The 11,933-nt window shown below is 31.8% G+C and overlaps 1 protein-coding gene across 1 annotated transcript; it reads left to right on the top strand.

Annotated features, from left to right (window-relative positions):
• Positions 1-2,304: 2,304 nt before the first annotated feature.
• LOC114394717 (protein argonaute 18-like) lies at positions 2,305-7,699 on the top strand. Its single transcript, XM_028356385.1, has 8 exons — positions 2,305-2,582; positions 5,373-5,453; positions 5,720-5,808; positions 5,896-5,970; positions 6,140-6,237; positions 6,355-6,495; positions 6,601-6,663; positions 7,054-7,699. The coding sequence occupies exons 1-8, from the start codon at positions 2,460-2,462 to the stop codon at positions 7,347-7,349; spliced, it is 966 nt and encodes a 321-aa protein (XP_028212186.1). The 5' UTR covers positions 2,305-2,459; the 3' UTR covers positions 7,350-7,699.
• Positions 7,700-11,933: the final 4,234 nt, after the last annotated feature.

The raw sequence follows: 11,933 nt of genomic DNA, 5'->3' as shown, positions 1-11,933 counted from the left end.
TTTATTTTTATATAGAAAATTTATTTTATGTTAAGAATTTAAATTATCAAATCTCAATTTTAATTAAGTTTTACATTTTACATTTTATTCCTTTTTAATTTCAATATTATTTTGTATCTTTTTACGAGGAGCTTTAGCAACAACACATTTTAACAATACATTTCTTCCAATATATTATGTATATTAATATTTAAAATTTATAAAATTATGAGTGAGACTCATTAAATAATAAATATTAAGTAAAAATAAGACTTGCATAATTATTATGTGATTCTCAATAAAATTTTATCAATAATAATATATGGAAAAGACCATGTTAAAAAGTGTATTATTACAGCATTTTACTATTTTTTTATTATTTAAATCTCTTTAATTTTATTACTTAAATTAGTGGTAAAATTGTATTTTTGGTTCCCCTTGTTGTTTTTAATTTTAATGTGAGTCTCTCTTTAAATTTATTCATCCTCCAATTATGTCCATCCTATAAATGTTGTCCCCAAGTCTAGATTTGAATGTTGACTATCATGAAGAAACATTGACGGTTACGTGTCATGTTTTGATTGGCCAATGAACAAAAAAAATGTTAGAGTTAGCTTTTGGGCGCACTTTTTCATCCAATCAAAATCTGAACTTGGGACCAATAGACCGGATTTGACATAATTGGGGAATTAAATTCGTGAATAAATTTAAAGGGAAACTAAAATTGAAATTAAAAACAACTAAGGGGACCAAAAATATAATTTTGCCTAAATTAATCTTAGAGAAGTTTGAGTAATGCACTTTTTTTATATACAATTATCTTGCGTGGTTAGTTAAAATTTGTTGAAAGTTGAAACTATAAAATTATGAGTATAAAGGAGTGAAATTTACAGAAGTGTATGATTTTCAATAAAATTGAAGAGAATGTATTATAAAGTTTGTTGGAATTAGGGGTATTTAAATTGAATCCAGACCGTTTTGAACCGTCAAATAAAAAAAACCAAAAAAGCCAATCAAATTATAAATTGACAAAAGAAACCCACTTTTTTTAAAAAAAAATTGATAGTGCATCACTAATTAAATATGAATTATTTGTATTTTTCAAAAGAAAAACTATAAATGATTTGTAAGTGTACTTTTTTCCAGAGGTTTGTAGGTTAATTGTTATCATATATTTTTGTTGTTTCATTTTTTTAATTATGTAAATATCATTTTGAAGCGTTTATCTTGAATTAATTAGTTAATAGTTTCTACAATGTTTTATTTTTTCATTAAATGTCAAATTAAAAATAATTTGGTTAGGTTAATTTTGCAGTTTCTTGAACTATTCACAATTTTTAATTGGGTTCTTAATTTTTTTATTTACGTCTCTAAACTTGTATTTATTTTTTTAATTAGATCCCTTGTGTATAGACCTAACTAAAAAATAAAATAAATACAAGTTTAAACACTTAATTAAAAAAAATATAAATTTAAGGATGCAATTGATACAATAAAAAAAATTTAAGGACCAAATTAAAAAAAAGATGTAAAATTTCAAAGATTTGCAAAATAATTAAACCAATAGTTTTCACAGTTATGCAAAAGGAAATTAAAAATTAACAAACTATCAAACCGAAACTACCAAAGATCAAGTTAAGTTTGATTTAGTTTAGATTTGGTAATACATTTATATTGAGTCAAATCGAACTATATAATGTTTAATGTTGATTTTCATTTAAAATTAGAGTTTATCTCAATAATTTACGTTAATCTTCAATGGAAATTATTATGTGTAAATTGTGGAAGTAAAACTCTAATTTTAATCACAAAAGAATTCTAAGGTCATTTAACCAATTTTATCTAAGTTTTGTAATTAGAAAACGGGCTTAATCTTATATAGAGAACTAATCTACATGTTTGTATGCCTAAATATTTAAAAGCAAATACACATTATGCAATTTATTAAACCGTAGAAATTGAAGATAAGTAACAATAAAAAATACAACAACTCAGATCACGTATCGTATCGTGTTGAATCAATTAAGTTGACTTTCTTGATACACACATTACACGAATAATTAAATAATCTTAAAAAAAAGAAGAAATAACATATTTATGTGCTTAATCTTATCAAGAAAAGCACATGTGCCATGCTTGCGAAACAACCTACCCCGTTACCCGTTTTCGCAGAAAGGAAACGAAAGCGGAAAGCCCCTCTATCCAAAAAACGTAAAAACCGGCAACCGGGGGAATCAATCAAGCCGTACGTGTACCACACGCGTGATGATGCGTAAGGAGCACAACAAAACACGAAGAGCGGCACCCGCACAATAGCCGAAGCATAATTCGGAGCCTGAGGTTTAAGAAAACAAACACTTTACTCTTTTTATTCTATTCTATTCCCCTTTCTCTTCTTCTCTTCTTTCTCTAGGGTTTTAACCTTAGGGTTTCAGTGTTGTTTCACTCACTCTCTCTCTCTCTTCCGGCATAGCTTTGGCATGGATAGGTACCAGAAAGTGGAGAGGCCTAAGCCTGAGTCTCCCATCAATGAGAACGAGATCCGAATCACGACGCAGGGCGCTATTCGCAACTACATCACCTATGCCACTTCGCTTCTTCAGGTCCCCCCTTTTTTTTTCTTTTTCCGATACCGATGGTTCTGGAAAAATGACAAACCCTTTCTTTTTTTGCCGATTTGGGGTTTTTGTTATTAGTTTTGAGGTTGCATTTTCGGTTTTTGGGATTCGGTTTTTGTTTAATTTGTTTGTTTGCTGAATGCTGGTTTAAGGGGCTTTCGATTGACGGGGTTTTGTGTGTGATTGTTGACGTTCTATGTTTATGTTTGTCATTGGGTGGGAAATGAAACCCTTTATTTGCGATGAAAATGTATTTTCTGTGTTTTCTTGGTGGGTCTTTGTGATTGATTGTTTGGGGTTTATGTTTTTTTCAATGTGTTGGTTTATTATGATGATAACAAAGATGGTGCTTACTTTTGTAAATATGGAATGGGTGTGGTGCATGGTGTCTGCATTCTGTGTGTTTGTTACAAGAATAATTTAATGTGCATTTTCTGATTTGGTAATTCAAATGTATCTATAGAAAAAATGTATGTGTTATTCACACATGTATGAGGATTCTATGTAAGAAAATCAACCCGATTCTCTTTTTCCGAAGTTACAAACAATTCTTTATTGAAAATAAAATAAAATTAAAGCAATTGGAAATGTCGAAGTTTTAAGTTGTCGTTGTTTGGCAATTACCAAATTTGTGGGAAAATATGCATATTATGCTATCACAATTTTTGTTGCGATGCAATCCGGAGGCCTTTAAAATCCTAATTTGCGGCTTCATTTTGAAACTTTTGGGGAGGCGCACTAAAAACTTTGTTGTGGATATGTTCTAGTTTTGTAGATTACAATTAAGCGTTGTTAGGTTTTGAACCAATTGAAACACACAAAAACATGGTTATCAATCACATGCAATGGCACCATTGAAGTGCTTTGTGGCATGAGTTTTGAGGCCTTGCCCAATGCGCAAATCACATCCTTTCTTGGCATTTTGCACTGCTTTTGTTTGTGGAGGGTAAAGCCCTATTTTCCACCCTCATTCGCATTTGAAGCAAGCTGCTGGTCATCTCATGCATCCTCAAGAGCTCAAGCTCACCACCGATCAGTGATCACTGGTGCTATTTCTGGACATTCCCTGCATTTTCTTGGTTTTGCAACCCTACTGATTACTAACGGCTGCTGCTACTGCTACTCAAAGTCAACCAATAACTGTCAACTCAGTCCACTGATTACCCTCTGTTCAGACCTCTGTTGCTGCTTGCAAATTTTATTCTTTTTATTTTACCCTGTCCAGCTACTCAACCCCCCACCAATCGTTCCACCTTGTTAATTGTCAATGACTTGTGTGTGTGTGTGTGTGTGTGTGTGTTGAGAATTTACATGAGTATAGTATAAACTAATAATGTTGGATTCATATAATAGGAAGTTGAAGTGATTATGATTTAGAAGTTATCTTATGGATGTAGCAGGCCTTGAAAGAATTAGGAAATCATTATGCTAAACAGTACCCCACTTGATGGGGTTGGCTACATAGATCAGACATTACCCCACTTGAACTTTATCAGAGACCAAATTCAAAAAGATCAAATTTGTAAGGTCTTCTTCCAATGGTTTCTCCTAAGGTTTTTTTGGTCTTTCTAAACAATTTCAATTGCACTATCTTCCATTTGTCCTACTTTTTTTGCAATGTGGCCTATGTGCATTTTCTCACCTTACCAAGCTGTCTTTTATGAGTTGATATAATCTTCTAATCAATTGGAGCTACTTCAACATTCTTCTGATTGAATTCTTTCCCAAATTTTTGTCATCCTTATTTTACTCACCCCACTCAACATTTTCATCTTTGTTACAGTTTGTAATATGAACCATTATAACAGAAATTTTACAATTTGTGATTCAAATTGTCCGATTCAGTCCAATAAATATGTGCAGAAATTTCAATCCAAAGTTTGAATGAAAAGCCTATTATCATGATGGTTCTGTGCATATTGTGTTGGCTAAATTTTACCATTTGATCCAATACACCAAACTGGAAAAAACATGATTTTAGTTTGTTGATGCTTTTTTGCCATTGGACACTTACAGTCATTTGAAATTGTGCTGTGCTCTTTCTCCATTCTTCAAATTGAGACTATTTCTTGACTGTCCAACTCTGTTATGTAAGTTTTGTATTGTTTAATTTTGGTGCATAATTAACATTATGCAAAACTTGCTTAAGATTCATGAATATTGATTTATTTTATGGTTTATGAATATTTGAATTTGACTTAAGCCAAACTTGTCTTTTTATATATGTGGTCCAGTGTAATGTGTTGTTGTTTGCTATTGTGAATTAATATCTTGTGTTCACTTTTCATGTTGATACTAATACATATGATTTTAAGTTAATGTCCTCTGAGACAATTCACAAAGTTCCATTAATGAAACAACATTTTTAGTCAGTTAATGTCATGCAATTTTTTTCTTTGTACTTATTAGGGATGTAACCAGGTTGAGTCACGCTGAGCACTTTAAGCTTAAGTTTGGTTTGTGAAAATAAGTTGATATTCAAGCTTCACTCAGTTATTTAAATGACCATATGTAAAGTTTGTGCTTGACTTGCCAAAAATATGAAGCTTCATATTAGCTTGGTTAGATCAAAATTGAGTATGGTTCCTTCAATAAATCTGTTCCTGGAGTTCTTTTAACTCTATTATGAACCATGAATAGCTCAACTTATTTACACCCGCATATGTGCCTGTCTGTGCATGTTTTAATGATATTCATGATTGTCACATCATCAAGAAATTAGTCATGATATGTTTGCTTATGTTGTCTTATTGTTTTTTGTTGTAATTTGTCCAGGAAAAGCATGCAAGAGAGATTGTTTTGAAGGCAATGGGACAAGCAATCAGCAAGACAGTTGCCATTGCAGAGATTTTAAAGGTTAAATTTCTTTGCAAGATTCTCCCCTCGTGCCTCCTGTATCTTCTTTAAAATTTATGCAAATGGATGTCTAGCATATGTTTCCATCAAGAGTTGAACATACAAAGAAATTGCAAATAACCCTAAAATATTTGGCAGTAAAAATTGGTAAGTTTCCAGGCCAATTAATCTAGAATAAAATGGTTGCTGACAAGTTAAAAAAATATATAAAATCTAGAAAATTCGGATTGGTTTTTTGTTAATTGGCTTTCTATCTCCTTAAACAGAAGAGAATTCCCAAGCTGCACCAAGATACTGGCATCAGCTCAGTTAGCATTGTAGATACGTGGGAACCCATTGAAGAGGGTCTTGTACCGTAAGTCTTATATGAAGTTTTAACCTGCATGCATGCATCTTTGAGTATTTTGGTGGCCAAGTTGTTGAACATCAACATTTAATGCAGTGTGGAAATGACTCGACATGTCTCTATGATCTCAATCACCTTATCAACTAGAGAATTAAACAAAAATTCTCCTGGGTGAGTTTTGAACAAAATTATAATCTTATATCCAATCATTTTACTCAGTTGAAGTATTGCCTGTTATAATGACCTGCTGATATAATTTTCTTAGCCTATATTTGGAATCCTTTTCTGGACTGTTTGATTTATCGAATCCGGGATGTTGTCTATATGACTTTGTTTATAGGTATCAAGCTCCAAGTAATGTGGAACAACCAAAGCCACACTCCAATTACCAGCAGCAATCTATAAAACCAGCACAGGTTCATAATGCTGTAAATGAAGGTGACCCTGCATATAACTACTACAATATCATCAGAATGTTTTTGTTGTTGAAATAATCTTCAGAATGTTAAATACAATAATTTCTAACTTTCATCACATCTGATATCTTATTTTTAGACTTGTATGGAAGAGGTCGAGGTCGGGGTCGGGGGAGAGGTAGAGGAAGGAATTGGGGAAGGGGTGGTTATGGCTATCAAGGTGGTTATGGAAATTATCAAGGATACGGGTATTACCAGGGGGGGTATGGAAATTATCAAGGTATGCATTCTGATCACTTGTAGTACTTTAGGGTTTCATATTATTTTTGAATTTATTTAATTTTCTTTTTGGTTAGTCTTTTTAATTGTGCTTGGGTCCTTGCAGATAATGGTGGGTATTCAAATCGTGGACGGGGTGGTGGGCGAGGTAGAGGTTGGGGGTATCGTGGTAAGTTTATTCAACTGCTTATTCTCCCCATCTTTTTGTGATGATGTATGTGAAGAGATTTTCTGTCTATGGTATAAAAAATTAATGTCTTGAGTTTATTCTCTTTTGTTTTTGGAAATTGGTGTTGTTAAATAGCGGTCATGGTGCTGCTATGGCATGGTGGATTTTTTGCATAATCACTATAGGCAATTTTGATGGGAAGCCTGCCATGGTTGCACCATAAAGGCAAAATGAGGTGTTTATATGACGTAATTTCGGCCTTCCGCCATCTGCCATTGATAACACTGATGGAAATAAAAACTTAATATATTTATGAAGGATTTATGTCTAGAAGATGCTTGTCCAGTTGTCTTTGTTCAATCTGATTTTAACTGTCATATTTTGCAACAGGTACTGGTTATGAAGGCGGCAGGGGTGGTGGTTATGAAGGTGGCAGGGGTGGTGGTTATGAAGGCGGCAGGGGTGGTGGTTATGAAGGTGGCAGGGGTGGTGGATATGAAGGCGGCAGGGGTGGTGGTTATGAAGGTGGCAGGGGTGGTGGATATGAAGGTGGAAGAGGTGGTGGATATGAAGGCGGAAGAGGTGGTGGTTATGAAAGAGGCAGGGGTGGAGGAAGGGGTTATGGGCGTGGTAGGGGCCGAATGGGTGGACGTACAAGGGGTGGCGGCGGCAGCAACCAGGCATGATTGCAAAGGGTGCTATTGTCATTCTTGCTAAATGCTTGCCTTGACAGTGGGGTTAATGTTTTTAGAATACTGTGTTGATAGTGTGATGTGGCTCATGATCCAGCATTATTAAGCAGTATTTTATGTTTTTGTCATGAAATTGAAATGGGTCAGGTTTTGTTCATCTTTAGATTTAGTTGCAAAGCATCTTGGTTTTATGATTGCTGTAATTCATTTCAACTTTTTATGGTTGCCAACACCATATTTTTATCTGTATCTGGTTTATATATGTTTTTTCTTTTAATCAAAAGTTGCTTTTCCTTTGATAAACTTGCGGGGTTTAAATCAATAGCAGACACGTATTTTTAACATAGATAGCTTCATATATACTGGAAATTGTAAATTGTGAACCTCATCTTTATGATGGGCTTAAGATTCAGTGCTGGCCAGCCTCAAGGTAATTTGTTATTAATGCAAATAATCAATGTATTAGAATGTGGAATAATAATAAGGTAAATGTTAATTGGTGCCTTGTGCATTAGTTAAAGAACTTTTTTCTTTTATGTTCTATGATTTACATAGTAAGTATTTGTTTTAGTTTCTTAATCAGTGTCTCAGGCATTGATTAGCAAGATTCTGTTATTTTTATACTAAATTGATAAAATTAAAAATAACTTAAGGAAATTTTAGTGTCACATCTGCAAAATCCTTAAAAAAAATCTTTGGAATCAGAAATAAGTTCTCTATTATACCTAGAGAAGGTACTAATAATCTATAATGTCCATAAAAAATGACACCTCTAATTAATTGCACAATATTATTAATTTTATAATATTTACTTTAACCCAAAAGCATATTCTTGAATCTTATTATAAAAAAGCTTCTTTTTTTATGCTCTATTAAAATTTTAGCATAAAGATAATTCTCAAAATTTATAACTTTAAAGATAGAATAATTATTTAATTAACATAAGTTATTGTTTATTTTAATAAAATATTATTTTTGAAATTTTTGATTTTTTAAATTTATTCTAGTCCAAAAATTTATGATAACAAATGAGTATTCGATAAAGTCTAATGTTTTGAAAACATTAAAGGTAGAATTGTTATCAATTAATATTATCAAATCATTGCATGAAGTTAAAAAAATATTATTTTTTTATTTAATATTGTAAATGTTACAAATAATATGAATTAATCAAAAGATAGAAAATTAGAACCTCTTTTTATTTTGCAATGAACTCTGAGTTAGTCAGTTAACTTATTTCTTTTAACTCAATCTTCTCATTATCTTTTAAAAATCTTCTTTTTATAATCCAAGATATTTGTTAAGATTGATCTTTTCTTGTAATCATATCTTATTTTTTATATTTATTTAATATTTTAAAAAGAATAAAATACTCTTCGGAATAAAATTGGTTATTCACATTCAAAATTTTTAAAAAAATTATAAATAAACTAAATAAGTCAAATTCAAGCTTTAGATTTTCAAAACAAGTTGAGTTTGAACTTTTGAAGTTTATTTAAATAAATAAAACAAGCTTGATTCATCTGGTTCAACTCATTTATATTCTTACTAATATTTTTTTTTGTTTATGCAAATTTTCACTTTAATTTAATTCTTGTAAATTAATTTTTAATTTTTTTTAGTCTTTGTAATATTTTTAGAGTTCTTTTAATACTTTATTTCAATTTAAGAAAATAATTAATAAATATAATAATGACATGACACTTTTGATGTCTGAATTTTTTTAAGACTTAGATACTTGATGATATTAAGTGTGTTTTGGAACATATTAAAATCACGTTGAACGGAAAAAAATATGCATTCCAATGTAAAAATAACAAAATATCAGTTACTTTTGCGTTGCGTTCTCTATAAGACAAATACAAGTACACTCATTTTCGTTTGATGACATTGTACATGATAGCAATTTTCAACACTTGATAGCAATTTATTTCATCGTTTGGTGACACTCATTAGTCATTTCAACACTTAATAGCAATTTTCTAGAGAGTTTTTTAAAATAAAAACTAAACTATTTTCCCTTAAACTAAAAGAACTAAACTAAAAAGAATGAAATAAATTCTAAAAACTAAAAATACATTTAAGTCTAAGATTTTTTTTTTGAAATTAAAATAAAATACTCTAAAGTAATTTTTTAAAATAATTCCAAGCAAAAGTGTAACAATTTTACAATCAAAATCCTAAAACATTGTATCTTGCATTCTACGCCAACATCAACTCGCGAAAATGACAACAATTGGAACGCAACAATATGGGATTCGATTTTTGAACTCCTGAAGTAGATATGACAATGGGGCGGGTCGGGTACGGGTATTGTCTTCCCAATTCCTTATCCCGACTCCTCAACATATTCCCATACCCGTATCCGATATCCGACGGGTTTGAATTTATTGTCCCATCCCCATACCCGTCGGGTATCGGGTATCCCCAACCCCGTTCCACACACCATTTAGAAAAATATTTTTTTTTTGTAAAAAAAATATTAAAAATTTGATTTTAGAAAAAATAAATTGATTGTTAAACATTTATTTTTAACTACTTATATATCAATAAATTTATTATAACGTTAAATTTAATATTAAATTATGTAAAAATTCTAAAATAAAATTAACTAGTAATAAAAATTATGTCTTTTGATTAAATTATGCAAAAATTCTAAAGATTTTAAGTGACGGGACGGGTTCGGGTTCGGAGTCGGGACGAGTCTAATAATCTCATACCCGTACCCGTACCCGACTTTTGGTTATCGGGAAAAACCCGAACCCGAACCCATACCCGGTCAACTCGGGTATTACCCGTCAAAGTCGGGAAGGATTCGGGCGGGTACCCACGGGTACGGGTTTTCTTGCCATGTCTATCCTGAAGTATTCAATTATCAATTATTACGCATTCATACGGTCATAGGCAATGTTGTGAAACACGAGATAACTTGCTTACTCATAAGTGTTATGAATTTTGGACGCTCAATCGTGCTAGCATGGGAAAAAGAACGGAGCTGCTTCCAGATCGCACATGGAACGCATGTTTTCGTGCAAACACGGTGGAACATTGTTCCGATCCCGATGGTGGGGGGCACAGGTTTTTTGTCTCAATTTGATACAGAGAAAAAGAAAATCCAATTTGTTTCGTTGACGTTGGGCTTTTCCGGTCGGGTATGACCCAGTTCGAAAGTTAAACAAAACACCCTCTTCTAGGGTTTGAAATACAAAAAGATCAGCAAAGACCTCGATCTGCAAGACCCCTCAACGGTGCGCCTTTGTCGTCTGCCCACTCAACCGTCGTGGTTATCGCGGACGGCCTTCTCTCTGCTTGTTGTGGCGGTGCTCGTAACTGGTAAGTGCTGCCTGTGATGCCCTTATCTCTGTTTGGATTCATGTTTGGATTTGGGTTTGGTCCTTTTGTCTGCGTTTTGGATTTGTGTTTGGTTTGGTCCTTCTCTTTTTGCTTATTCATTGTGTGTGTTTGGTCCTTCTCTCTACGTGTTTCTGTCACTGAGGGTTCTGTTTTTGTTTTCTTCCATGTTTGAAGAAAAAATGACTTTAGGTGGTGTCATATAACTTATGAATCATGATATTTTACCTCCAGTTTCTCTTACTAGTTACAAGTTTTATAAGATTTGTTTTAAGTATACAATTGTGTTAAATATTCAAAGTGAAACTTTGTCATTGATAATAATTCTATCTCACTCAAACAAAATTGTCTATAATAAAAAATATTTATAGTCTAAAAAAGAAATAAGGTCACACAAGTTACCATCCTTATCCACATCCAACAAATTACAATGGTTATTCCACACAATTTGAATGTTCTAACTCTTTATTATAACAAAATTAGATTAACAACACAACACACTCAAAGTTTCATCCAATTAGGTATGATAATGGGAATGGTCCTATAGTATCCATTTCCATACCCACATTTAAATATCCGCACGGGTAATAACTTTAATCTTTATTACTATTGGTATCTATATATGAATATTCGCATTACGATCCGCACTTTACTTATGTACTAAGTTAATAAATTAATAAAAATATATTAATTAAAAAATTACTATTAGTAAATTGAAAATTAACACTTAATATCTCAATTGTAATATATTAAGAGCATCCACACATATTAGATTAACAACACAACACACTCAAACTTTCATCCAATTAGGTATGATAATGGGTAGGGTCCTATAATATCCATTTCCATACCCACATTTAAATACCCACACGAGTAATAACTTTAATCTTCATTACTATTGGTATCTATATACCAATATTTGCATTACGACCTTTGAAAATTAACACTTAATATCTCAATTGTAATATATTAAGAGCATCCACACACAATGGTACCTGTTGTCCTATATATGAGAAAATGATTTAATTCATCAAAATCAATATAAGTGATTAAATTAGTTAATTTGTCATAAATTTTAATTTTATTCCTAGACAACCCATGACATTAAATGGTTTAAGAGGTGGTTATTTTTCAAAGATAATTTTTGAACTAATGAATATTCATTGTTTTGTTGATATCTCAATAAATGCATGCACTTTCATGGAAAAATGAGTGCATATCATTAAT

The sequence above is a fragment of the Glycine soja genome, chromosome 18 (assembly GCF_004193775.1).
Source record: "Glycine soja cultivar W05 chromosome 18, ASM419377v2, whole genome shotgun sequence".
Classification (NCBI taxonomy): domain Eukaryota; kingdom Viridiplantae; phylum Streptophyta; class Magnoliopsida; order Fabales; family Fabaceae; genus Glycine; species Glycine soja.
Note: the sequence above shows the minus strand (reverse complement) of the source record. Positions and strands in the feature narration are given on the sequence as shown.

Bases quoted from the DNA above. Each gene is read 5' to 3' on its own strand.
- LOC114394717 (XM_028356385.1), top strand. From the start codon at position 2,460: ATGGATAGGTACCAGAAAGTGGAGAGGCCTAAGCCTGAGTCTCCCATC. The intron at 5,809-5,895 runs GTAAGTCTTATA...CATTTAATGCAG, and splicing joins ATTGAAGAGGGTCTTGTACC to TGTGGAAATGACTCGACATG. The intron at 5,971-6,139 runs GTGAGTTTTGAA...CTTTGTTTATAG, and splicing joins TTAAACAAAAATTCTCCTGG to GTATCAAGCTCCAAGTAATG.